Below are 27,382 nucleotides of genomic sequence, written 5' to 3' on the forward strand. Positions count from 1 at the left end.
GCGAGGTTCTTCATAGCCATGTGCTAATAGGAATAGTCCCTTTTATTGAGCCAGAACCTGTGCATGCCCTTGACATTTGTTTGTGCATTTAAACCTTACAGCCTCAGAGAGGTCAAGTGACTAGCCCAAGGTCATGCAGCTAGAAAGTGGTGGGACTGCAGTAGATTCATCCAGGTCTGACGTGGGATCCTTTGTTTCCTGCCCACCTTCAGAGCTGCCTGAGGCCCTGCCGCCCCAGGGACCATGTTTAACGGGGAGCCAGGTCCTGCCTCATCTGGGGCCTCCAGGAACGTGGTGCGGAGCTCCAGCATTAGCGGTGAAATCTGCGGATCCCAGCAAGCTGGGGGCGGGGCTGGGACCAGCACTGCCAAGAAGCGGAGGAGCAGCCTGGGTGCCAAGATGGTGGCCATCGTGGGCCTGACTCAGTGGAGCAAGAGCACACTCCAGCTTCCGCAGCCTGGTGAGGGGACCTGGGACATCGCGGGGCGGGGGTAGGGGAACTTTGCAAAGACAGACTACCCAGGGACTGCCCTGATGGGTCTGCACTTCCATGCCCACAAACACTTATACGGTGGCCCTTCCCGTACAACAGGTGCTGTTCTAGGTCCAGTAGGTGTATGGACTGATTAAATCTCCATGGAGCTCTATGAGGCAGGTACCAAAGAACAGAAAAGGGAGGTCAGATGTTTCAAACTACACAACTAGTAGGTGGTGGAGCCTGGATTCAAACTCTAGCAGTTGGGCTTCCTAGCTGATGCTCTTAACCGTTACACTCTACTGTCTCCACACACAGACTTAGACATTAACCAGTAGTTACTTGTTAAACAGGCTTATGTTCCTGGCACTGTGTAAGTGACACCACAATTTTACAGACATACACATCCACAAGATTTAGTCTCAGGTGCCGGTGCAGGGCTCACACCTATAATCCCAGGACTTTGGAGGGAGAAGCGGGAGGGCCACTTGAGCCCAGGAGTTTGAGACCAGCCTGGGGAACATAGTGAGACCCCCTGGTTTAAAAAACAAAAAAGATTCAGTCTCACCTGTAATCTCCCAGTCTCCTAAATACAAATAACTACACAAATGCACTTCTGTAGTCCCATGTATGTGTTACGAAGCACAAGGGAGACACACACAAAGATGTGTGACTTGTACAGTTACATAAATAGAGCACTCAGTGGCTCTGGTAAGCTGCCCATATATCCAGGGAGGCACAATAGAGAAATTCACACTGTGCATGGTCACAGATAAAACCAGTCATGCAAACCACACAGACACGGCCCTCTATTACATGCACAGACCCAGATCACAGAAACATGTCCCATGTGTGCAGGTGTACATCACAAAGCCACATTCACACACACTATAATAGCTCCATCCTCATCAATGCAGTATCCTTTTTCAGACACCTCGCTGCAGAATCTCAGTTATGTTCAGCCTGGTGGGTGACCACCTTGTGACATACATAGACCCCACAACACAGAGGAGCCAGCCCTCCCCACCAAGACCTCCTCACTTTGTGGCATCAGCCCAGACACCAGCTGGTTTTGTTTTAAAACCTCTTCCTGCTTATTTTGTTCAGAGTAACAACTTCCCCAGAAACCTTCACATAGGCAGCTGGATGGGATGGTGAGGGGGCGGGGGCTCCGGAGGATCCAGGGAGAATGCTCATCAAGGCTCCCAGTTGGGGCTGGGGGTGGGGGACTTTTCCAGGCCTTAAAATAGATTTTTACAAAGCCCTCAACAGGAGCACGTGGGCTGGTCTTTTCCAGCAATCAAGCTGTGATGTGGTTTCTGGCTGGGGAAAGCTATTATAGATGGGGAAGGGGCTTGAGGTTATCAGAGTCCTAGAGTGGGCATGGCCTCTGTGAATATGTAGTTTAGGCCTGGTACTAGAGAGTCAGAAAGATGGGGACTTGGGGATCTAGAAGTTGGGCTGGGACAAGGAGGGGGCTGAGATAGGACCAAGGAGTGAGATTAAGATTAGGAGGTCATGGAGGTGTTGGACCCCAGGATTCTAGCTCCAGGGGACCAAGCCCAGGAATCCAGCTGATTCAGTTTCAGACCCAAAGGCTTCTTCATGCCCAAAGTGATTTGGAGGGACAGTCTTCCAAGGACAGGATAGGGACCTGAGTCACTGAGAGAAACTTCTAGTGGTCTGCCTTGACTTTACAGGCTGCAGGCAGGGATTGGAGCTGATACCAGGAAGACCTTTCATCTCGAGAAGAGATGAATGATGTTGGGGCTTCTGAATCCCTTGTCTCCTTGGTGTGCAAGGGCATGGCTGAAGGACTGGAGCTAGGGGAACTGCCCAGATGCCCTTCTAACTGAAGGTGTCTGTGAATCAGCTAATTGCTGAAAGTCAGAGCGGGGAGGGTCCCTTGAGATCATCTAGTACACTGTACTTAAGTTATTGATGAGGCATCCAGAGCCTGGGGAGAAAGCATGTCCCTGGAGAACAACCTCAAGTTCAGATCCACCCCCTGTCATTTACTAGCCGGGTGACTAAGGCAAGTTACTTCACCTCTCTGAGCCTGCTGCCTTGTTCCTAGAATGAGGACAGTGATACATGCCTTGCAGAGTTGTCCAGGGGATTAAATGAGATAGGGTGTGCAAAGGCACCCAGCTTCATGCCTGGTACATAGGGTAGGCACTCAGCGAAGTGTTGATGCTATTATTATTACCTGCCATTGTACCATAAGGCCAAAAGAGAAGTGAGTTCTCAGTCTCCATACCTCTGCTCCTTCCCTGTAGCATACTCCTCTCCATCTAGAATTCCTTCTCCATTTTTGCCCCCATGCCTTGAGGATGCCAGTATCCCAGCTCGGACCCTCCTCATGGGTGGGAGCATCTGGTGCCAGAGGAATATATGAGGCAGACTCATGGGCATTGGCTCTGGAAACTGTTCTGGGAAAGACCCTAGAAGGGTGCCCCCACTCCCAACAGATGGGATAGTTCCATTCCCTGCAGGGCTGGGCTGTGTGAAGTTGGGAGGAATTCCCCTCCTGGACTTGGTCTTCTGGGCTCAGGTCTGCCCTTCCCAGGGCCTCCTTCCTCCTGGTGTGTCCATACTCTGCATTGGCTAGAGCCCTGCCCATCCTTCTTTGTTTCAAAGCCCCTGCCCTAATACAGGACCCATAATATCTAGCCTGGACGATTGCACCACCCTCCTCTCTAGTTCTCCTGCCTCCTGCCTGCCTTCTTCCAGTTTATTCCTCATGTTGCCCTAGAGTGGACTTACAAAATCTCACTTTAGAGGGTGAGTCCTGGCTCTGTAACTCACCATAGGACCTCTGGAAATTTACTTTTCCGCTGGGCCTCAGTTTCCTCTTCTGTAAAATGGAGCTAAAATGCTCTCTCCCAGTTTCCTTTTGGATCTAACATTCACTAAGTCGTGGGAGCAGTGAGGAGGGTGGGGTCAGAGCTTTGGGTCCAGGACACAGGTGGGTTCTGGTCTGGCAATTGGCTGGGTCTACAGAGGACCATCCTGGGCTGTCCTAGCCCCTGCCCAAACAGAGCTAGTATTTTCAGTACCAGGGACAGCGGCTTTCCCCTTCTGGACTCCGGGATCTGGGTCAGGGTAGAGAGAGGGCTCAGGACCATTCCAGAAGATGCCATAGGGAGTGGTGGTACAGGGTGTGAGTGCCCCTCCTTTGTTTGTGATGGGACAGATGGGATGGTTCCTGGAGTCTTTTGGTCTCTGGGGCCCATAGAATTATTTCAGGCAACTTGGCCTGTTTCTCTAGAGAGAGAGAGATTATATAAAGTTATTCCTTAAATCAGCAGGGGTTGAGACTATACATGTATGAAGCCAGTGGAGGGATTGTATGGACATGTATGAAGCCAGTGGAGGGATCGTCTCTGAGATTGCAAGAGCTTTCTCCTCCCTCTAAAGTCATGGAACTTCATCTCTGCTGAATCACCTCTCAACTAGATGGGGGATTGGGAGGGGAGGGAAAAGAGCATGACAGCAGACTGGGAGTCTGTGGGCCTGATCTAGGTCCCAGCTCTCTCGGCACCTGGACCTCAAGCTTCCCATCTGTGAAATTTGGGGGAGGGGTAGCCAACGTATCTCTAAGATTTCAGGATTCTGTGACTCCCCGACTCAGGGTCTCACATTGGGTTAGACAAGTCTTATCTAAGAAGGCAAATTTGCTCCCAAATGGGTCTAAGTTTCCCTAAACTCTGAAAGAGGAGGGTTGGGGTCATGAGGAGGTGAGCCTCAGGCTGTGTGTTATGGGGTAGAGATATGAAGGCAAGGGAGCCCCCACAGACCCATCTGTCTTCTAATTGGGTTAGAGATGATGTAGAATTAGGGGCCATGGACAGGGGGAGGCCCCACACACCAGCTTTATTACCCAGGCCTGTGTGTGTGAGGTGGGTCAGACACCATTTGTGGGTTTTCATCAACATGTGTGATGAATGGGAGGGTTCAACTTCAAGTGTTACATGCAAAGATCATGTATCCATGACTTGACCGAAGGCGACAGAATACATCATGTGTACGTGTGACCAAGACCTGGTAGGACCATTTGTGACTGTGTGACTGTGATATAAATATGCATGTAGCCTCGTGTATGAGATTACTGTGTTTATATATGTGATTGCTGCTGCTCGTGCATGTCTGCCTATGCCTCTCTTTGTGAAAAAAATATGTATGAGCTAATGTGACTCTGTGTGTGTGTGTGTATGAGAGAGACAGACAGACATATTGATGGTGTCAGGGATTCCAGTATCCCAGAAGCTGGGATGATTTCAGAGAAGACATTCTTCCTCACCCTGCACCCTGTTCTCAGCCTGTTCCACCACCCACCCTCCCATCCACTAGTGATCCTAGACCTCTCAGCTTGCCCTCCTCCAATAGGGACTCTCTGAAAGACAAGCAGACGAAGCAGGAGGAATAACGTCTTCCTTTCCCCAGGCTGGGGTCTTGAACATCCCCTCCCCAGCCCACCACTGGGTGTGGTGGGAGAGAATTGCCAAGGTAACCAGCTCCCTGCTCCCCACTGCTTTCAGGGGCTGTGCTGCCTGTCCTGCCCTGGCCTCCCCCTCCCTGTAGGCAACTCCACTCTTAATTCGCTTGGCCTCTAACCAGTGACAGCAAATGGTTCCTTTGGTGCAGTTCCTATCTGAGGGCCAGTTCCCTCCCCATCAAGCGGCTCCAGCTGCCAAGCTTCAGCGGGGGAAGTCCCTGCAAACCTTCAGCCCGTCTCCCCCGTCCACCCCCCCAGGAGAAGAGGTGTCTAGAGGGACCACACTGCAATGCTGAGGAGGTTGCCATGGAAACCCAGGCAGGATGGTGTGCTGCTGGGAGAGGGAGAGTGTCCCATGCTCCCTGCAAGGCGGAGAGGGAGGCTAGGATATGGGGGTCGAGAGCCTCTGAGCAGGAGGCACAGAGACACAGGGGTAAGCTCTCACAGGCCAGCTTCGGGCTTCTTCTGCAGACCTTTTCTCAAAGCCAAAGGCAATTTGGGTCAACCCAGCAGTCCCTCTCTGTCTTGTTTCCCTAATGGCCTCTCCAGCTCTCCACACATGTCCTCTCCATGTTCAGCCCCACCTAGAGAAGGCAGGTTTGTTTGAGAGTGGTCAGGCTTCCCATGGGGACTTTCCTATAGAGCCACCAGAGGTATGAGAGGTGAGTTGTGAGGTCCGGGTGTGATAGGGTCTGAGGGTGCCTGAAAGAGGGAAATTAAGTCTGAGAATCCCAGAGAAGATGAACTTTCCAGAAGAGAGTGGGAGGAGACACACTTAACCTTTGGGGCAAGGGCTGAAATTGAGCGGGAAGGTGGGCGTCAGGGGAGCCTCATGAGGGTGAGGCGCGGGCCCGGCTGCAGATCTGTGGCTCTGCCTGGTGGCGCCATCATGACTCTGCCTGCAGCCATCTTTCTAGTCTGCTTTGTCAGCGTCAGTGCCCTGAGCAGGGCCAGTTCTGAGGTCAGCTCAGCCATGCCCCTGCCTCCAGTCAGAGCCCTGCTCATCCTCCCCATCAACCCCCCCATGCCAAGAGAGTGACTTTGGCAGGACTCTTAAGAGAAGCCCCATTCATAATCTGACCTTGTTCCCTCTCTGTGCTTGTGTGGCGGGGGGGTCACAGAAGGGGCCACCAAGAAGCTGCGCAGCAACATCCGCCGGAGCACGGAGACGGGCATCGCGGTGGAGATGCGGAGCCGGGTCACGCGCCAGGGCAGCCGGGAGTCCACCGACGGAAGCACCAACAGCAACAGCTCCGACGGCACGTGCGTGCAGCCCCGCGCTGTGGTCCCCTCCCTCCTCCTCGGTCCTCCAGTCACAGAGCCACTGGGCAGGGTGGGAAAGCCTCCCTGTTTTGTTTCCAACTAAAATGTCTGGGTCCTCTGTGTCTCTGCCTTCCTTCATACCTCTCCCCTCAACACTCTGCCTGGACCCCAGGTCTTCCATCACTCCCATTGGAATATCCAGATATCCAGGAGCTATCAGTTCCTTCTGTATGTTTCAGGAAGAGACCCTTACCTCCCATCTCCCACCACCCACACACTGCCCTGCTCCAGAGGAAAGAGTGGAAAGGAAAATGTGGCCCTAAAATCCTTTTAAATCTAAAACCATTGTTGTGACCCAGATGAGTGATGTTCTCTCAAGGAAGCTTGCTTAGAGCTGAGGGAAGGAGATTGGACTAGATCAGTGTTTTTCAAACCATGGATGGTGACTCATAGACAGGAAATAAAATAGGTTTAGTGGGTCAAAACCAGCATTAGAAAAAGAAACAGGCATATCTTATGAAGTAAGGATAAATTGCCTTGCGAATTTTTGTTTCCATTTTTTATGTATAGATGCACACAGATCTGTCCTGGGTCATGATGTTAAATCTTTCTTACATGTAGGTTGCATTAAAAAATTTGAAAGTCACTGGGTTAGATATTCCCACAGATCTCTTCCAAGTCTATGAAATTATAGTTGTATGACTAAGATTTTCTGCTTCTGCTTCAAGGCCCAGTGACTTCTAGGCTCAGGACTCTGTGGCTCCATTGTTTGAGATTCAGTGATTGTGTGCCTCACTGCTGCACCTACTTCCATGAATGCGAGTACTCTCAAGCATTTATTACATCTTCCCATGTGCAGAGCATGCCTGGGCATCTCAGATAGGTCATTCTTACACTGGGATCTGCCGGCTGTGATTAGACCAGGAATAGTGATCTCTTTTTTTTTTTCTTTTTCTTTAGAGCCGGGGTCTCACTCTGTTGCCCAGGCTGGAGTGCAGTGGCGCAATCTCGGCTCACTGCAAGCTCCGCCTCCCGGATTCGCACCATTCTCCTGCCTCAGCCTCCCGAATAGCTGGGACTACAGGCACCTGCCACCACGCCTGGCTAATTTTTTTTTTTTTTTTCCCCGAGACGGAGGCTCGCTCTGTCACCTAGGCTGGAGTGCAGTGGCGCGATCTCGCTCACTGCAACCTCCACCTCCCGGGTTCACGCCATTCTTCTGCCTCAGCCTCCTGAGTAGCTGGGACTACAGGCGCCTGCCATCATGCCCGGCTAATTTTTTGTATTTTTAGTAGAGACGGGGTTTCACCGTGTTAACCAGGATGGTCTTGATCTCCTGACCTCGTGATCCGCCCACCTCAGCCTCCCAAAGTGCTGGGATTACAGGCGTGAGCCACTGTGCCCAGCCTTTTTTTTTTTTTTTTTTTTTGAGACAGGGTTTCACTCTCACAGTGTAGGCAGGCTGGATTGCAACAATGGCGTGATCTCCACTCACTGCACCCTCCGCCTCCCAAGCTCAAGTGATTCTCCTGCATCAGCCTCAGGAGTAGCTGGGACTACAGGTGCACACCAATGCACCCCGCTAATTTTTGTAGAGACGGAATTTCACCGTGCTGCCCAGGCTGGTCCTGAACTCCTGAGCTCAAGCGATCCACCCGCCTCAGCCTCCCAAAGTGCTGGGATTACAGGCGTGAGCCACCACGCCTGGCCTTGTTTTTCGTTTCTTGTTTCTTGAGACGGAGTTTTGCTCTTGTTGCCCACGCTGGAGTGTAGTGGCGCGATCTCGGCTCACCGCAACCTCTGCCTCCCGGGTTCAAGTGATTCTCCTGCCTCAGCCTCCTGAGTAGCTGCGATTACAGGCATGCACCACCACACCCAGCTAATTTTGGATTTTTAGTAGAGAGGTGGTTTCTCCATGTTGGTCAGGCTGGTCTCAAACTCCCGACCTCAGTTGATTCGCCCGCCTTGGCCTCCCAAAGTGCTGGGATTACAGGCGTGAGCCACTGCACCCAGCCTAACAGTGATCATTTAACACTTACAGCAACCCTGAGAGTTGTGGGTACTACCACTATCTCCATTTTACAAGTGGAGAAACAGGGAGAGGAAGAGGGTGAGGCACCTTACCCAAGGTCACAGCTATTAAGTGGTGATGGAGTCAGAATTGGAATTAAGGCCGTTTGATTCCATGACCTGTGTTCACAATCTCTACGCTATATCCAGCTCCTAAAATTATGTGACCTTGAGAGTCTAAGTTTCTTTATTTAACCTTCTCAGATATCATTGTCCTAAGAATGTGATATTAGGCTGTTGTTGACCATGGTCAATAAAAGTGGGGCCTTGAAGCCCCTCCCCGTGGGGTGAGGTTGGGCCTAGTCAGGGAGAAACACAGGCTGTCTCTGACAAGCATACACAGCCTACTTTTTCCTCCCTGCCTGCCACTAGACAAGGGAGACTCAAGGCCAAACTATCTAGTAGGAGATTCTTCCTTGGATAGCCTTTTATCTCTGCAGCCAGCAGCCTGGGCCTTTCTAGGAGATGTTAGACCTTTGTTCTATCATAGCCCCTGAGAGTTGGCAGGGCCAGCCCTCCCTCATCTGTCCTTTCTCAGCTGGCCACACCCAGAACATCTAGACTGGAGCACAAGAGAAAAGTAGCACGTTTCCCTTGATGATAACAACAGCAGCAACCAGAACTATCATTTAGTGTTTTCTGTTTGTCTGAAACTTTCCATCTGCCCTAATCCTCAACATATAAAATCCTCAACATATAAAAAAAAAAAAAAAAAAAAAAAAAAAAGACGATGAGTTGGGCATCGTCTCTGTTTTGCAGGCAAGGCAATCTTACCTTTTGGAGCCTCTGTTTTCTCATCTGTAAGACTGGATAATAGCTCCTACCACACAGAGTGGTTATAAGGATTAAATGATATAACACCTGTAGAACTTTTAATACACCACTGGCACCTGGCCAGCTACCAATCACTGTCAGCTTTTCTTGTTACTGTTTCTAGACCCCCCCCACAGTCATGGAACAATCACCATCCACCATCACTTGCCATTCACCTCAACCCTGTAATTGTGTTATTTTGGTCTTAGCTGCTATTCTGGGCACCACCTCATGTTTGACATGGATTTCAAACTTACGGTCAACTCAGACCTCAGTTCTTTTTTTTTTTTTTTTGAGACGGAGTCTCGCTCTGTCGCCCAGGCTGGAGTGCAGTGGCCGGATCTCAGCTCACTGCAAGCTCCGCCTCCCGGGTTCATGCCATTCTCCTGCCTCAGCCTCCCGAGTAGCTGGGACCACAGGCGCCCGCCACCGTGCCTGGCTAGTTTTTTTTTTTTTTGTAGTTTTAGTAGAGACGGGGTTTCACTGTGTTCGCCAGGATGGTCTCGATCTCCTGACCTCGTGATCCACCCGTCTCGGCCTCCCAAAGTGCTGGGATTACAGGCTTGAGCCACCGCGCCCGGCTAGACCTCAGTTCCTATAACTTGTTCTGGGCATTGAAATTTCTGAACTTTGTCTCTGGTTCTTAGCATTGTCATGCCCTAGTGAGGACACAGGTATCCAGCAAGCCCTGCCTTGTAAGGGTCACTTCAGAAGTCCCTGGAGCTTAAGGATTAAATAGCATCATTATGTTATTGTTATTAGTTTATTTTCTCAAGTGACATCAAAATATTTTTCTTTAGTATGCAGAAATGAACAGTTGTTCATTTCCCAGAGTAGTGCAATCATACTGTGTAGAGGAGAAACTGAGGCACAGAGGGACATGCCCAGGGCCCCAGGGGCAGAGCATGGCAGCCTGCCAGCTATACTTTCATCCTCAGGTTGCCCTGACACCCTCATGCATCCTTCTGCCTCCTCCTGCAGGTTCATCTTCCCCACCACCCGTCTGGGGGCTGAAAGCCAGTTCAGCGATTTCCTGGATGGGCTGGGACCAGCTCAGATTGTGGGGCGACAGACACTGGCAACACCACCCATGGGTGAGTCTTATTGAGGGCAGGTTGAGTGGGGGTAATGGTGACCATGAGACAGGAAGGGTGAGCTCAGTGGGGGCCCTTCATTGGCCATTGTAGAGTTTATTCTATCACCAATTCTGTGATCTTAAGCAAGTCACTTCCCTTCTTTGAGCCTCAGTCTCCTCATCTTTAAAATGGGAATGATAATACCCACTTGAGTTCTATGATCTAACAATACTTTACTGAGCTCCTGTTAGATGCTTTGCATGAGGTATTTCAATTTACTGCTTAGGAACTGTGGCTTATTTGACTTATACCCAACAGCGCCTGGCACCTAGAGGCCCTTTAGTCATTTTCTTATCACTCTTCCTTGCAGCTAGGAAGTATAGTTGGCCCTCTGTATCCATGGGTTCTGTGTTTGTGGATTCAACCAACCTTGGATAGAAAATATTTAGGGAAAAAAATTTCACAAAGTTGCAAAAAGCAAAACTTGATTTGCTGTGTGCCAAGTACTACCCCGAATCCATGCAAATGAAGTGATATGTAGGCTTTGTGTTAGGTATTATAAGTACAGTCATTTTCAGTGTGTGAATATCACAGAGCGTACTTACACAAACCTAGATGGTATGTGTGTGTGTATATATATATATTAATTTATATGTATTTTTTCACATGGAAAACCATATATCCTAGCACCATTACTGAATATCAATCATTTCCCCTATTTGATCTGCAATGCCAATATCAAGTACCATATATCAGGTTTCTATATATGCTCCATTATAATCTTATGGGCCCATTGTCATGTATATGATGCATTGTCGATTGAAATGTCATTATGCGGCACACCAGTGTAATCTAGAGATGATTGAAAGTATACAGAAGAAGCTGGTTGCAGTGGCCTGTGCCTGTATTCCCAGCTACTCAGGAGGCTAAGGCTGGAGGATTGCTTGAGCCCAGGAGTTTGAGACCAGCCTAGGCAATATAGTGAGACCCTGTCTCAAAAACTAAATAAAATAAAGCATATGAGAGGATGTGCATAGATTATATGCAAACACTATGCTATTTTTATTATTTTATTTTATTTTTGAGATGAAGTCTCACTCTGTTGCCCAGGCTGGAGTGCACTGGCGTGATCTTGGCTCACCATAACCTAACCTCCACCTCCCAGGTTCAAGTGATTCTCCTGCCTCAGCCTCCTGAGTAGCTGAGATTACAGGCATGTGCCACCATGCCCAGCTAATTTTTGTATTTGTAGTAGAGACAGGGTTTCACTGTATTGGCCAGGCTAGTCTCGAACTCCTGACTTCACGTGACGCATCCACCTCGGCCTCCCAAAGTACCAGGATTACAGGCATAAGCCACTGTGCCTGGCTGCCATTTTATTATTTATTTATTTATTTTGAGATGGAGTCTCGCTCTGTCACCAGGCTGGAGTACAGTGGCACGATCTTGGCTCACTGCAACCTCCACCTCCCAGGTTCAAGCAATTCTCCTGCCTCAGCCTCCCAAGTAGCTGGGACTACAGGCACACACTGCCATGCCTGGCTAAATTTTTTTCTTTGTATTTTAGTAGATACGGGGTTTCACCGTGTTGCCCAGGCTGGTCTTAAACTCCTGAGCTCAGGCAATCCACCTGCCTTGGCCTCCCAGCTGCCATTTTATATTACAGACTGGAGCATCCAAGGATTTTGATATCCCTGGGTGGGAGCAGGGTAGGGTTCTGGAACCAATCCCCCATGGATACTGAGGGATGATGGTACTTCCTGAAGCCTACGCTTGGTCCTGTTAGCTTCAGTCTGGCCTATTTCATGAGCTCTCAGACAGAGCCTCCCTGCCTCCTCCCTCCCTTAGGTGTTGGCTGTGTTGGCTTCCAGCAGCTCCTCCCCGGGATAACTCCTCCACAGGTGCCTCCTCGCCTCCACCCCTTTCCCCTCAGTCTGACCTGAGCAGCGCCTGACTCACATGTCCCCACTCAGCCCCCATCAGGACAGTGCTGAGCCTTTGACCCTCCCAGCAAATGAGGAAGCCGAGTGCAGTGTCCTGCTGTGAGTCATGCAGTGGAGCTGGAGTTCCATTCCAGGCCAGGACTCCTTCCACTGCAATGCCCTCAAAAGCTCCTGCCCAGGAGCTCCTGCCTGATGGAACAGGAGTTGATAGGGACCCTCAGACGGTGAGGGTCAGCCGAAAGCAAGGGCTGGGAATTAGCCAAATCCAATTCAAGGGCTGGAACCTTGTTTTCAGTCTCTTAAGGGTCTGGGGAGCCTGCTTTTCACAGCCCTAGACACAGCCACAGGCTGGGCAGCAGTGAGAGGAGGCAGCCACTTCCACAAGGCTAATGTGCCATGGCAGCCAGGACCATTTGTGTGTGGTACCCCCTGGTATCAGACCAGGGAAGGACAGGTTTGCCTTATTCACCTCGTTAGTGATGTTACGGTGAGACCTGGAGATTAATTCCCAAGGCCTTCCCTTCTCCCTTCCCCACAAGGAGGTCAGGAATAGCTGGATGGAGGTGGATGAATTCCAGGATGTCTCTTGAAATTAGTAAACCCACCAGGCGCGGTGGCTCACCCCTGTAATCCCAGCACTTTGGGAGGCTGAGGCGGGCGGATCACAAGGTCAGGAAATCGAGACCATCCTGGCTAACACAGTGAAACCCCATCTCTACTAAAAATACAAAAAATTAGCCGGACGCGGTGGCAGGCGCCTGTGGTCACAGCTACTTGGGAGGCTGAGGCAGGAGAATGGCGTGGGCCCGGGAGGCGGAGGTTGCAGTGAGGTGAGATCTGGCCACTGCACTCCAGCCTGGGCGACAGAGCAAGACTCCGTCTCAAAAAAAAAAAAAAAAAAAGAAATTAGTAAACCCCTGTCTTCCCTAGTATACAAATACAAAAATTGCATGATGGCTCAGAGAATCTAAAAATGGGTGACTGAATTCAAAGTCTGGCCCATTTGATTCTTCTGGACCAGGCTTATGATTCTGCACCCCTGTAAAGGACTTCACTTTGTTCTGAGTGACTGACTACTACATAATTCCAAATTCTGCCAACCAATGTTGAACAAAGCTAAGAGTTCCTAGAAATCAGGTAACTGACATAACTCCACACACAGACCTTGCCCCAGCTGGATAATCCATTCTATGGGAGTACAGTGAAGATTTCTCAGCTGTCCACACCCAGAAAGTCTGCTGGCCTTCCCTGCCTCCACTGGTAATGCACTAGCAGACCCTTGTTGCCAGATAGTGCCTCGTGTGTTCTTTCTTTCTTTTTTTTTTTTTTTTTTTTTGAGACAGAGTCTCCCTCTGTTGCCTAGGCCAGAGTGCTGTGGTGTGATCTTGGCCTACTACAGCCTCCACCTCCTGGGTTCAAGTGATTCTCCTGCCTCAGCTTCCCAAGTAGCTGGGACTACAGGTGCACACCACCATGCCTGGCTAATTTTTTGTACTTTTAGTAGAGAGAGGTTTCACCATGTTAGCCAGGATGGTCTCAATCTTCTGACCTCGTGATCCGCCTGCCTTGGCCTCCCAGAGTGCTGGGATTACAAGTGTGAGCCACCGCACCCGGCCTCAAATGGATGTTCTTTCAACACAGATGTATGGGGACGTGAAGAACAGCCACTGAGCCCACAGCCTCCCCTGTCTTCCTGACACAGGAAGCTCTGTCCCCAAGTTTGCTATTCTGCTCAGTAAAACAGGAGCCTCCCAGTTAGCCAGACACAGACGGGGGTTTGGCAGCCATCTGTTGTCACCCAGTCATGGCCCTAATGGTCATGCCCCCACCCCACCCCACCCTAAGGGGCCTATCAAAGGGCCCTCAGCTGCTTTAAAGTGGTCTCCCGAGAGCAGTTCTGACCCATGTGGTTGGTGCCATCTTGTTCCCTTTCTAGTGATCATGTAGCCTCCTCCACAGGCTGGCATTCAGCACAGCAGCTGGCTGGCCTGCCCCTTGGTCTGGCCCTGCCTGGACTCACCCTCTTCTTCCTTTCAGGAGACGTGCACATTGCCATCATGGACCGCAGTGGCCAGCTGGAGGTGGAAGTGATTGAAGCTCGGGGCCTGACCCCCAAACCAGGCTCCAAATCCCTCCCAGGTGAGGGATTTTGGAAATGGGGTCCTGACAGGGAGGGGCATAGAGCCGAGCTCTGGGTCTAGCAGGTCATCAGCTCCCTCTGCCCTAAATCGGGATTCTTGACAGTAGAGTCACAGCTTGCCTGGAAGGCCAGTGACTAGGGTGGGGAGTAAGGGAGGATAGAGGAACCAGTACTTGAGTCACGTCTTCTGCCTGCTGTTCATTGGCTGGCTCATTCCATGCATCCTGCTCACCTCCAAGATCACCTGGCAGTTAGGGGATGGGCAGGCCATAGCTGTCTGTTCTGGACCCCTCCCTGTCATACATTCTCTCCTCCCTTAGCCACCTATATCAAGGTTTACCTGCTGGAGAATGGGGCCTGCTTGGCCAAGAAGAAGACAAAGATGACCAAGAAGACCTGTGATCCCCTGTACCAGCAGGCTCTGCTCTTTGACGAGGGACCCCAGGGCAAGGTGCTGCAGGTGGGTATCACAGGGCGAGTAGGGCAGGGTGGACTCACAGACTGGAAGTTGTAATTTGAAGTTTTTCATTTATGATTCATCCTGTGCCAGGTGCTGTGGTAGGTGCATTAATTTGCATTATTCATTTACTTTCACAACCCTGTGAGGTATTCTTGTCCCCAGCTGATTCATAAGGAAACCAAGGTTTTGGGGGTAACCAAATTGCTCCCTAGGTTGCACAGCTGGTAGGTAGAACCAGGACACATGTGACCACTGCCTCCTCCTTCCCCTAGTGCTAATGTTCATTGCACATCAGGTCTGTGCCAAGCCTTGTGTTAGGTGCTTTCCAAGCACGACCTCACTTCATCCTGCAGATGATCCGGTGGAGTAGGTGTGATTCTCTCCACTTTACAGAAACAGAGTCTCTTACAGATGAAGTCACTTGCTTGGGGTGAGCCTAGGCCAGGTGACTCTCATCCCAAATACTTGAAAGCAACAAAGGCCTTCTGCACACTTGGTATTGTTAGCCCTTCTCAACAGTCCTGGGAGGGAGGGATCTTCATGCTCATTTCATAGATGAACCTGAGGTCATGTGGGGATAAAGCACAGTGGGGGATCAGTCTCTGGGCTCAGTCCTAAGTTCAGATTCCAGCTCAGCACTCATTAGCCATGGGTAGATGTTGTGACGATTAAACAGAGGAGTGCATGTAGGGAGCCTTACATAGTGCCTGACACATAAACAGCTACTCTCTAAGTATTAACGGCCATGGTGGCGGCTGCTGATCTTGCCTGAGGCCATGAAGGCGACAGAAAGGAGGCTAGAGCCAGGGACTGTCTGGGCCATTCAACTTCTCATCTAGGGCTGTTCCTCCGGGCTGAGATGGTTCTGTGGCAAGGGGCCTTGGAATTGTAAATTGAAACTGCAGAGCCAGACACGGTGGCTCACACCTATAATCCTAGAGACTTGGAAGGCTGAGGGAGGAGGATCATTTGAGCCCAAGAGTTTGAGACCAGCCTGGCAACATAGCAAGATCCCATCTCTAAAAAATGAAAAAAAAAAAAAAATTAGCTGGTCATGGTGGCCTATGCCAGTAATCCCAGCTACTCTAGGTGCTGAGGCAGGAGGATTGCTTGAGCCCAGGAGGTCAAGGCTGCAGTGAGCTATGATTATGCCACTGTACTCCAGCCTGGGTGACAGAGCGAGACCCTGTCTCTTAAAAATTAAAAATAAAAAAGAACTGCAGAACCCTAGGCTTTGGGGAATGGGAAGAATAATCTTTGGTGTCTGCTTAGAAAAGGATTCACCAGTGAAAACATAAGTTTGAAAATCACTGAGCGAATCCATTCCTCTCTCCCAGTGGTGTGGCTGGAAACACAGGTCCAGTGAGGGCATGGAGCTTACACAAGTCCCATGGCAAGCCAGCAGCACAGCTAGAGCTATGGCCAGGTCCTGAACTCTCAGTCTGCCCCTTCCTGGGGAAGGCTGTTATCTGAAATGCTGGGAGGCTCTGGAGTCACACGCCGGGGTCCTAATCCAAGCTCTGCCACAAGTTACTCTGCAACTTTAGGTTAGCTAATTAACCTTTCTGAGTTACAGTTTCCTCCGTGGAAATAATGATACAGAGCACCCCTACCTACGTGACTTGTTATAACAATTGGAAGAAAGAATCTAGGTAAAATCCATAGGATCGTATCTAACACACCTCAAGTGCTCAGTAAATTATTGTGTGAAATCAGTCTGAGTTCTGGCTCCCTCTGTTCCATCTGTACCCTGCTGAAACTTGTAGGTTCCCGGGCCTGCTGCACAGTCCCGGAGTCAGGGAGGTGGCTCACTCCCTCCCTCTCTTCTTCCTGGCAGGTGATTGTCTGGGGAGACTATGGCCGCATGGACCACAAGTGCTTCATGGGCATGGCCCAGATCATGCTGGACGAGCTGGACCTGAGCGCCGCGGTCACCGGCTGGTACAAACTCTTCCCCACCTCCTCAGTGGCAGACTCCACACTCGGATCCCTCACGAGGCGCCTGTCCCAGTCTTCCCTGGAGAGTGCCACCAGCCCCTCATGCTCTTAAGGATGTCAGGAAGAGGCCAGGATGGTGGTGTGGGGAGGGGTGCCTGCTGGCCCCATGTCCTCCCCTGTACATAGTCTTCGTGTCTTTCTGGACCCCTTGTCCTGCTGCATGCCTGTTGGCTACTGGGCTCATCCCAGCTGGCAGTGGAGACTGTAGTGTGTGCGTGTGTGCGTGTGTTCATGTGTGTGTGTGTGTGTGTACGTGACCACGTTCTATCTGTTCATTTGTCTGGGTATAGTCACTCCTGGTGACGACTTGGGCTGATATGTCTCCACGTCTCTTTGTATCTTGTTGAAAAGAAACCCAAAGGAGTGTTGTGTGGACACGACTCACCCTGAGGAGTCTCCAGTGGTGGAAGTGGGGCACGCGGCCACTGGTCGGTGCTGCCTGGTCCTGGGCCCGGGGCAGAGCCTGTGTGTTCTCCACCTGTGCCTGCTCCTGGTGGTCTCTGCTTTGTTTTCTGTCTTGTCTTTTGTGCCACTCTTGACTCTCCTGGCTCTGCCGCTGTTTTCTGAGGAATGTAGCATCCGCTGCAGCTGGCCACACGGAAGGCCCTCTGGGAACCCCACCCCACCAGAGCCGCTCCGGCAGCTCTTCCCGCCACTGAATGCGTTCTGCAGCATGTAGCATGCCCACCTAGCTCCCTGGCCAGGGCCCTGGGGAGGCAGAGGGTACCCGGGGTGGGGGGCAGCGGGCTGAGGGCTTAGAAATGACTTTCTCTGTGCGGCTGGAACCGCCTCCTTCCTCCAGTGAAGCACGAGGTCTTGGTTCCAGGGTTCCTGGCCAGGTGCCCCCTTAGCATTCGTTCTTCATCTCCTGTCTCTTCAAGCCTCCCCACTCCACCATGCTGAAGGAGCTCTGCCGGTGGGCCTGGGCAGGCAGCCGCAAGAGGGCATGTTAGCTGCTAAAGCAGACAGTCCTCCTGAGGCCCTGAGGGTGGTCCTGACCCCCTTGGGGCTCATTCCCGGTGGGCATGACTCGGTAAGGAGGTGCTGTGGGTAGGGCTGTTTGCCGGAATAAGGAAGGCTGAGGCTGACTTATTCCCCGCCACTGCTGAGGATCCCGTCTGGCATTTGGGGATTCGCTGCATGAAGTTGTTCATTTGGGGCTCCAGTTTTTGTGCATTTCCAGACCAGGGTCCCTGTCTGGGAGCTCAGACTCAGCTGGGCTCCAGCAGCCTGGCTCCGGACTCTCGTCTGCCACCATCACCAGCTCTGTCTAAGCAATACTTCCCCCTCCCCCGAGCCTCCCTGCTCTCCTGTGCCCCACTGCTGCCCTCTGCAGAGCCATCTGCTCCAGGCACTCACCTGCCTCTGCTTGCTTTCTCACCCATGTCTGGTTGGAGCTTCTCACAGCCACTCAAACCCTAACTTGATTTGACAACTGGGCCCTATTGGTGGGGACCACTGCCTGGACTGGACCCTGTGAAATCTGTCCCGTGGGAATCCTGAAGTCTGACTCAGGAATGCCCAGACCTGTCCCTGTCCCTCCTCCGCTCTAGGGTGAAAGGCAAGAGGTTGCTCAGGAGATGGACAGAGCAGCCCTTGGGTTTGTATCCGGTAGGGAAGAAAGCAGCACGACAGTGGAGGTGTGGGAAGGCGCTCTTTCCACCTCTCCCCAGGCATTATCCCCAGGTGCTGAAATTGCTGTGGCCCCAGCACCTGAGGCAGGGATGCGCTACCTGGGGTAGCAGTAGAAAGGTCTTGGGGCCTGAATGACTTGGGGCCTCCATTCATAACCAAAGTCGGAGGGGCATGGAGGCAGTGGCGGCTTGTGGATAGGCCATCTCAGCCCAAAGGGCCTCTTTGGCTGGCATGGTTCCGTGTTGGGTTGAAGCTAGAATCCTGTAACTCCTCCCAAGAAAGATAGGGGAAGAAGCCAGAACCCCACCTGGCCTGCCCACAGGACAAGAAGTGGGTAAGGGCAGGAAGGAAATGAACAGAGTTAGCTCCCAGGCTCCTGTCTCTGCCTGAGCCTCTATTCTTCTAGTATCAGAGAAGGGGGCCATTGGGTGCATAGAGATGGGGAGGAGGCCACTGGGCTGAGTTTTCTCTTTAGGCAGAAATGCTCTCCCCAGGCCCATTGCGTTCGTCAAGTTCTTAGAAATGGACAAAGGGCTCTGTCTTCCTCCATCCTAGTGGAGGATCAAGAAGGAAAGTCCCTTGCAAAAGGGTATTTTAATCTCCTGTTTATGATTTATTCACCTCTACAGCAGTCACTGTCAGAGTGGTGTGAAAATACTCTGCACCTTTGGGATGATAGGGTTGTTAGTGACCCACAGGACAGTAGAGACGTTTGCTGATGTAGCACTGAGTGGTGATACCCAGACCAGCAGTCACCCCAGGAAGTGGGGGCTACCCATACCCTCATTCCTCTGGTGGGGAGCTGCCTGCAGAGAGGCCTGCCACTGGGGGGTTCCAGGCCGTGGTGCCCCTTGCCTCTGGGGAAGGGTTAGCGCAGGGGAGGTTCTAGCTGGAGGAGGGGCCTGATGTGCTGGTAACTTGGGCTGACCTACCTACAATCCCCGGCTGCCAAAACTGCCCAGCAGTTGGGCCACTCCACTCTTCCACCTCTCTAAAAGAAGGTAATTTCCTCCCCAAATCGACCTTGGGGAATTATTCTTTTAACCTTTTGCACCAAATAAGTTCCTCATCCCCACCTGGATTTTACCCCATGAGGGTAAAGTTGTGCGAGGCTGACATGTCTGTGTGATGCAGTGTGGCTGGACTTAAGGGTCTGTTTCTCAGCATCCTGGATGCAGGGGCTTGTCTGAAAAGCCACTCTGGAGCTAGCCTGTCCCAGAAGAGGTGGATGTGCAGGTGTAACTCCTGGTGTTTGCTGGGGTGGGGGAGCATCTGCTGTTTGAGGAGGGATGGTGGGGAAGGAGGGAACATGATCCCTCCAGAAGTCTCCCACCCTGGGGCCAAGTCACTGCCAGGTTCAGTGTCCTGGCTCCAAATGCCCCCTCACCCAGATGAAACCCTGCAGTGGTTACAGGAATGGAGCTCTTTGTCATTCCACCTCCTCTGGTCAGGCGAGGTTCACCGTGCATATGGCAGAGACAGGAGTGGCCCTGCAGTATGTTGGGTTGTGGGCAGGGACAGTGATGGATGACTCAGAGCGTCTGTCTTTGTATTTCTGCTCTGTTCATTCTGTCCTACTTTCTTCATAGACTCCTTTTCCCTGCAATGGGTCTTTGGTATGAAAAAGGCTCCAGTAAATGGAGCCAAGTCTTGGTTTGACAAGGGGAACTTGATCCTTCAGGGAAGAACCATCTCCAAAATCACTCCCCATCTGGTTTCTTCTACCACCCAATTCTACTAGGAAAGGAGCACTTAGGAGGCTCTTGGGATGCAGCAAGTCCTAGGCAATGCCAGCATTTCATGGGGGCTGAGGCAGAACCCAGGAGCTCCAAGAAAGACCACCCATAGAGCTCATTCCCCGTGGAATCACTGCCGGTTAGAACACTGAGGTCAAGCCAGTCCTCCCATGGTCATGCCACCCACCAGGAAAGCATCTCTGATCTCTTCTTTACTGCCAGCCTTGAGGAGAGCAGAAGCCTCCATTTTTAAAGACAATAAAGACCTCCAAGGGTACTTCTTTGGAAATGAAATGTAGCACAATCTTAGCCTATGTTACCAGGAGCCCTGACATGCAACCAGGGTCCCTCTTCCATGCCCTATGGCCCAGGAGACGCTGAGCTCCTCTTCCCCTGGGGTTCCAGCCCTCCCAATACCTCATATTCCCCATCTTCCTCAGCCCAGAAAGCAATGGGGCTTTAGTGATGCTCCTCTTTTGTGTCTCTCTGGTTGCCTCTAGCACTGTGCAAACTCTGCAAGAAAGTGCTGCCTTTGCTTGATGTTGTAGATGAGTTGCCCTCCACCTGGCTGGAGAGATGGCACATCATTCAGGGCCAGAAGGTTGTCCAGCAGTGTTTCTGCAGTGGCTGCAGGGAGATGGAAAAGAAGAGGCCTGCTTCCCTGCCTCCTCCTACCTTTCTCTTCCACTCCTCAGAGTTTTCTTCTCCAGTATCCTGACACATAAAGAGATTCTTTAAAATGCTGCTTCTTCTACCGGACTGTCTTTCACTGAGTGGTCAGGGAGGAGATGAAAATGTGGACACATCCCCCCTGCCTTCTCCCTCAACCTTTTCACTCACGTCAGAAGAGGTTGGGGCAAAACAAAACAAGCATGATTGAAGAGCAGGGGAAGCCCACACAATCAGGTGAGGCCTGATGGGGGCTGGACTGGCCTGGTCTGGCTGGGAAAGGGTTCTTTTAAAAGCGTGCCTGAGCATCTCAGAGCAATGTCAGTGATGCCAAAGAGAGCAACTTGGCCTCCTTGGGCACCAACTCTGCCGGCTGAGTTGCACAAACGTGGCTCAGATGTTGGCATGTCCGACGGTGGGACCTTGTTCTCTGATAAAGGGCTTAATCTTTCCATGTAGCAAAGCAACTCTCCCTCCCTCCCCTCCCCCGAACCCTGAGCTTGGGCTTGTGTGGGCCCAGCATGGCTGTGCCTGTGAGGGAAGCCACATCAGTGAGAGAAAGTTGCATTCTCTCAGGGGTCTAGACTGGCTTGGGGCAGGTGCTTGTTGAAAAGCATGAGTGTTTCTGCTTTGGGAAACCCTTCCAGGGCTCTGGCTGGAAACTTGGCCAGTAAGGACAGGGCCTTGGACCTCCCAAGGAGTTCACAATGATGCCAGGAAGGGTCCCTGAGCCTGGGTTCCAGTCAGCTTGGCTAACAGAATGGGGCCTGGGAATTCCAGGGGCAACTGAGCATCCACCCCATTAGCCAGTGATCTGGACAGGGACAGCTGGCTACAGGGAATCAAAGGCTGTTCTGTACAGTTTTGCCAGAAACTGTGACCTTGGGCAAGTCTCCTCACTTTTCTGGGCCTCAGCTTCCTCATCTGCAAAATGGGAGCATTAGCTCATCTCCCCATGGTTCCCTCCCGGTTTTAATTAAAAGTCTCTGATCCGGAGCACATGAGGGTTGCGAGCCTGGTGCACCTGGTTCCTGTCTCCGTGGGCTGGTTTCCTCCAGCCCCTGATGCCCAGGCTGGGCGCAGGCCCTCATCTGGTCCACGCCCAGATGCTGCCTCAGACAAGAACTCTGGGAATCCTAACAGACTCTGCTTTCCTCTCTTCGTGGTTTGTCCTCCCTCTTTTATTCTCGTGTGATGATGAGACATAATGAAGGGTCATCTACAATGGACAATTTTCAAGGTGCTGATGTGATGTCACAGCCTCAGCTACATCCGGAGTAGGTCAGTGTCCCCGCCAGCAGATGAGGCTGGGTCTTTCCTCATTTCTGCTTCTGGGATGACATCAGCAGGAGAGTTGAAGATCTGAGAATTCTAAAGGAAATGTTCTCTGATGGGAGGAGAGAGGGAACTTATTTCCCTTCAAAGTAGTTTGCTTCTTAAGACCACTCCTTCCTCCAGACCACTCCTTCCAGAATGTCTTTAACCAGACATCATCTCAGAAGGCAGGGCGGCTGCTTCCTTAGGAAGAGTGGGCCTGATAGCTCAACCAACTCCTTTAGCATATAAACTCACAGAAGGCGAGAACCCCTTTTTTTAGACTTTCCAAATGCATCTTGCAAAGAGAGAGATAGCTGATAGGGACTGACAAGCACACTGTTTGGATAAGAAGCAATTAGCCTTTTATATCTGTGCTCTATACATTTTCTATGTGCAGCATCTTTCCTAACTTGTTGTGGTTCCCGGGTGGCAGGTGCACAGCTGGGAGGGACTGCCGGCTGTTTCGTACAACGTTCTTGCCAATTCCCTTGAGGAGAAAATTCTTCACATGGCTTCTGCATGTACAGTATTTGGGCAGCAAAACATGATTAAAGTCAGTTTGAAAATGGTTTCATGTGTTGCTTTCTATAGATGGTTCTTCATTCTAGGAGGAAGAAAACAGGGTTCCAGGTGGCTAAAAAGAGGAGGAGGAGGATGCCTTGGTGGAGAGGCAGGGGAGAGCAGTACATTTCAGAAAAAAGCATGAAACATATGGCCTGGGCCTCTGACTCCTGTTTGGGAACGCTGTGGTCACAGCAATGTTCCTGAGCCATGAACTCTGACGGGTCCAGGCAGTTTCCTGGCTCTGTCTCCCAGGTCCCCTGCTTCCAGGCCCTCAAAGCCTTCTATTTCCACAGACTCCACAAGGGATATCCAACAACAGAGGAAGGTAAGATTCAGCTAAGGCCACAGCTGTTAACCCACTGTTCCTTTCTTTCTGAGCTTTTGGATCCAGCATCTCTGCTCAGGCATTTGACTGGCTTATTGCAGCCACACCTGATACCAGCAGTAAACATAGCAGTTAACCTCTATGTGCTGCATCCTCCATCAGTCACTGATGCCTGGAGCGCCCATTGTCTTCCCTGTCTCATGGTGGAGCAGAACAGTATGTTAATATTTAGTCATTTCTGGGCAGATCCATTGTCCTCCTAGGGCTGGGTTTGGGGGGTACAGAAGATGGATAAAAGAAGTGTAGCATCGTCATGGCATGTGCTTGCTGGCATAAGGCTGGCACCCTCCTCCCAAGAGCCCTCCAGGGAACCTCCACTGCATTGGCTCTGGCCCTTGGCCTTGCAAGTCCCATGAGCACCATCTCTTGAAGGAAGGATCATAAGATCAATATGTGAGCTCTGGGGCCCCCCAGGATTCTGTCTTTTCCCTCTTTCCCACTGCTGCTCTCTCCCTGAGACATGGCTTATACTCTCATGAGTTTAAGAACTTCTATGCTTCTATCCAGAAATTCCTTCCAATAACAACTGCACCGTCCCCCACCCACCCCCTAAAAAACAAAAAGCAGACAACAAAAACTGAGATCCAAAGAAATTCTAAAGGCTGTTCTTCAGATAGAACAAACATATCTAAGAACAATGACTGGAACACAATCAATCCTACATGTTTGCTATTAAGGGAAATGATCCTGGATGGAAAGGCTGAAATGCAAGAAGGAAAAGTGAACAAGGTAATAGGTTTTAAAATATTAGTAAAATATAGGCCAGGTACTGTGGCTTATGTCTGTAATCCCAGCACTTTGGGAGGCAAAGGCAAGATGATCACTTGCGGCCAGTAGTTCAAAACTGGCCAGGGCAACATAGTGAGAACTCATCTCTACCAAAAATTTAAAAATTGGCCAGACACGGTGGCACATGCCAGTAGTCTTAGCTACTTGGGAGGCTGAGGCAGGAGGATTGCTTGGAGCCCAGGAGTTCAATGGTTCAGTGAGCTATGATTGTGCCACTGCACTCCAGCCTGAGTGACAGAGCAAGTCATTTGTTGTCTCTTTAAAAAATTTAGTAAAGCATCCTGCCTCACAATGACTTTCCTGTTGTCTTTCATGTGTCATTCCAACTTTTCTAGTCCATACCACAGTGCCTTGCAAAAACATGAATAAAGCAATCACATCTGATTGTTAAGCTACCAAAAAAAAAAAACCAGTATCAATTATTAGAACTAATAAGAGCATTCAGCAAGGTTGCTGGATACAAGATAACCTTACAAAAATCAATTGCATTTTTCTATAGCAACCAAAACCAATGAAAAATAAGTATGAGTTATCCACAATAGCAATAAAAGTCATTAAACATCTAGGGATTATTTAAGAATATGTAATGCCTCTATGGAGATAACTTTCAAATTCTAATAAAAGAGTGAGATAATCTGGGCCAGGCATGGTGGCTCACGCCTATAATCCCAACACTTTGGGAGGCTGAGGCAGGTGGATCATGAGGTCAGGAGTTCAAGACCAGCCTGGCGAAGATGGTGAAACCCTGTCTCTACTAAAAATACAAAAATTAGCCGGGCATGGTGGCAGGCGCCTGTAATCCCAACTACTCGGGAGGCTGAGGCAGAGAACTGCTTGCACCTGGGAGGCAGAGGTTGCAGTGAGCCAAGATCGTGCCACTGCACTCTGACAGAGTGAGACTCTGTCTCAAAAAAAAAAAAAAAAAGATAATCTGAATAAATGGAATTCCCTGTTCTTTGATGAGATAGTTTAAAGATGGTAGCTCTCCACAAATCCATAATTCTATATATATGCATTTATTATTATTATTATTATTTAGGAGACAGGGTCTCACTATGTCACCCAGGATGGAGTACAGAGGCACAGTCATTGCTCACAGCAGCTTTGAACTCCTGGGCTCAAGTGATCCTCCCACCTCAGCCTTTCCAGTAGCTGGGATTACAGGCATGAGCCACTGCACCCAGCTCATTCGATGTGATCTGAATAAAAATTTCTATTGGTTTTTTGTTTGTTTGTTTGTTTGTTTGTTTTGAGATGGAGTCTCACTCTGTCGCCCAGGCTGGAGTGCAGTTGCATGACCTCAGCTCACTGCAGCCTCCACCTCCCAGGTTCAAGCGATTCTTCTGCCTCAGCCTCCTGAGTAGCTGGTACTACAGGTGCACGCCACCATGCTTGGCTAATTTTTGTATTTTTAGTAGAGATGGGATTTCACCATATTGGCCAGGCTGGTCTTGAACTCCTGACCTCAGGTGATCCACCCACTTCAGCCTCCCAAACTGCTGAGATTACAGGCGTGAGCCACCGCACCCGGCCTTCGGTTGGTATTTTAAGAGGTAAACTTCCTCTACAATTTATATGCAGTAATGCAAGTCCATGAATGGCTAGATTAACTTCTGTGTAAAAAAGGATGCCCAAAGATTGAAACATGAATATCTGGAAAATTAATATATGACAAAGAGAGCACCTTAAAACAACAGGGGGAAATGGATTGTATAAATATGTTAGGAAAATTTGGCTGGGCACGGTGGCTGACACCTGTAATCCCAGCACTTTGGGAGGCTGAGGCAAAAAGATCCTTTGAGACCAGTAGTTCCAAATTAGTTTGGGCAACATAGCAAGATCCCGTAACTACAACTGGAAAAAAACTGCGTCACTATCTGGACAAAGAAAGATTCAAAATTGAAAGGTAAAATGTAAAGTTAATTTTAAAAAGTAAGATAAGTAATTTTGTGAATTAAGGGCAAGGAAGAACTTTTAATATTGATAATTAATATGCAAATTAAGGCAACAATGAGATCAGCTTATACCTACAAGAGACCAGCAAAAATGAGAAAGCTGGGTAGTACCAAATGATGGCAAGGACATGAAGATACAGGAATTTCAGATTCTATTGTTGGAATGTAGGCTGGTGCAGCCATTTTGGGGAACAATCTGACACTACCTGGTCCAATTATTATGCAGACCTTATGACCAGTACATTTGTATATAGATCCATTAAAGGGACACATATAAGAATTTGCATTGAAGCATCATCTGTGGTGGTAGTGGTATGGTAGGCAGAATAATGGCCCTGTGAAGATATATTATAATCCTCAAATCTGTGATGATGTTAATTGACATGGCAAAAGGGACTTTGCAGATATGAGTATTTTGAGGACTTGGAGATAGGGAGATTATCCTGGATTATCTGGGATGATTATGTGGGCCCAGTCTAATCACATAGGTCCTTACCAGTGGGAAGTCTGGGCCAGGCACAGTCACTCATACCTGTAATCCCAATACTTTGGGAGGCCAAGGTGGGAGGATCGCTTGAGGCCAAGAGTTTGAGACCAGCCTGAGCAACATAACAAGACCTATCTTTAAAAAAATTTAAAAATTAGCTTGGTGTGCTGGCAAGCGCCTATAATCCCAGCTACTCAGGAGGCTGAGGTGGGCCTCTGGAGCCCAGGAGTTTGAGGCTCCAGTGAGCTATGATGGTGCCACTGCACTACCGCCTGGGTGACAGAGTGAGACTCTGCCTCAAAAAAAAAAATTTTTTTTTTAAAAGAAAATCTTTCTCATCTGTAATCAGAGGGAGTCAGACCATTCTGATTCCACAATGGTCAGAGAGATGTGGTGTTAGGGGCTTTGAAGATTGATGAAGGGGAGAATGAGTCAAAGAATGTGAGCAGTCTCCAGACGCTAAAGTCAAAGAAATGAATTCCCCCTCATTGCCTCCGTAAATAACTCTTCATCTCAATCATAAATATACTAAAATTAAAAATGGGCAAAGGATCTGAATTGACATTTTTCCAAAGAAGATATACATATGGCTAATAAGTACATGAAAAGATATTCATTGTTTCACTTGAAATGCAAATCAAAGCCATAGTGAGTTATTACCTCACATCCAGTAGGGCGGCTAAGATTGAAAAAAAAGACAGATGGCTGGGCGCGGTGGCTCATGCCTGTAATCCCAGCACTTCAGGAGGCCGAGGCGGGTGGATCACGAGGTCAAGAGATCAAGACCATCCTGGCTAACACGGTGAAACCCCGTCTCTACTAAAAATACAAAAAAATTAGCCGGGTATGGTGGTGGGCACCTGTAGTCCCAGCTACTTGGGAGGCTGAGGCAGGAGAATGGCGTGAACCCGGGAGGTGGAGCTTGCAGTGAGCCGAGATCTTGCCACTGCACTCCATCATCCTAGGCGACAGTGTGAGGCTCTGTCTAAGAAAAAAAAAATACAGATAATAACAGGTGGTGGTGAGAATATGGAGAAATTGGAAACTTTTGGAAATGCAGAATGATGCAGCCACTATGGAAACCAGTTTGACAGTCCTCAAAAGGTTAA

The 27,382-nt window shown here is 50.1% G+C and overlaps 1 protein-coding gene across 4 annotated transcripts in view; it reads left to right on the forward strand.

Annotated features, from left to right (window-relative positions):
* The window catches only part of RIMS3 (regulating synaptic membrane exocytosis 3), a 46,919-nt gene extending 24,257 nt beyond the window's left edge, over nucleotides 1–22,662 (forward strand). For 2 of the 4 annotated variants that reach the window (XM_045373502.2, XM_074010972.1), the window contains 7 exons: nucleotides 213–460; nucleotides 6,095–6,236; nucleotides 10,101–10,213; nucleotides 14,176–14,277; nucleotides 14,599–14,738; nucleotides 16,576–16,679; nucleotides 20,608–22,662. In XM_045373502.2, coding sequence (XP_045229437.1) covers nucleotides 244–460; nucleotides 6,095–6,236; nucleotides 10,101–10,213; nucleotides 14,176–14,277; nucleotides 14,599–14,738; nucleotides 16,576–16,679; nucleotides 20,608–20,647 — 858 coding nt within the window. In that variant the 5' untranslated portion in view covers nucleotides 213–243 and the 3' untranslated portion in view covers nucleotides 20,648–22,662. Of the gene's footprint in view, nucleotides 1–212; nucleotides 461–6,094; nucleotides 6,237–10,100; nucleotides 10,214–14,175; nucleotides 14,278–14,598; nucleotides 14,739–16,575 lie in introns of all 4 variants that reach the window. The other 2 variants (XM_005543797.4, XM_015437713.3) reach the window with 1 other exon arrangement.
* The last annotated feature ends 4,720 nt before the right edge of the window (nucleotides 22,663–27,382 follow it).

This window comes from Macaca fascicularis, chromosome 1, assembly GCF_037993035.2.
Source record: "Macaca fascicularis isolate 582-1 chromosome 1, T2T-MFA8v1.1".
NCBI classification, from domain to species: Eukaryota; Metazoa; Chordata; class Mammalia; order Primates; family Cercopithecidae; genus Macaca; species Macaca fascicularis.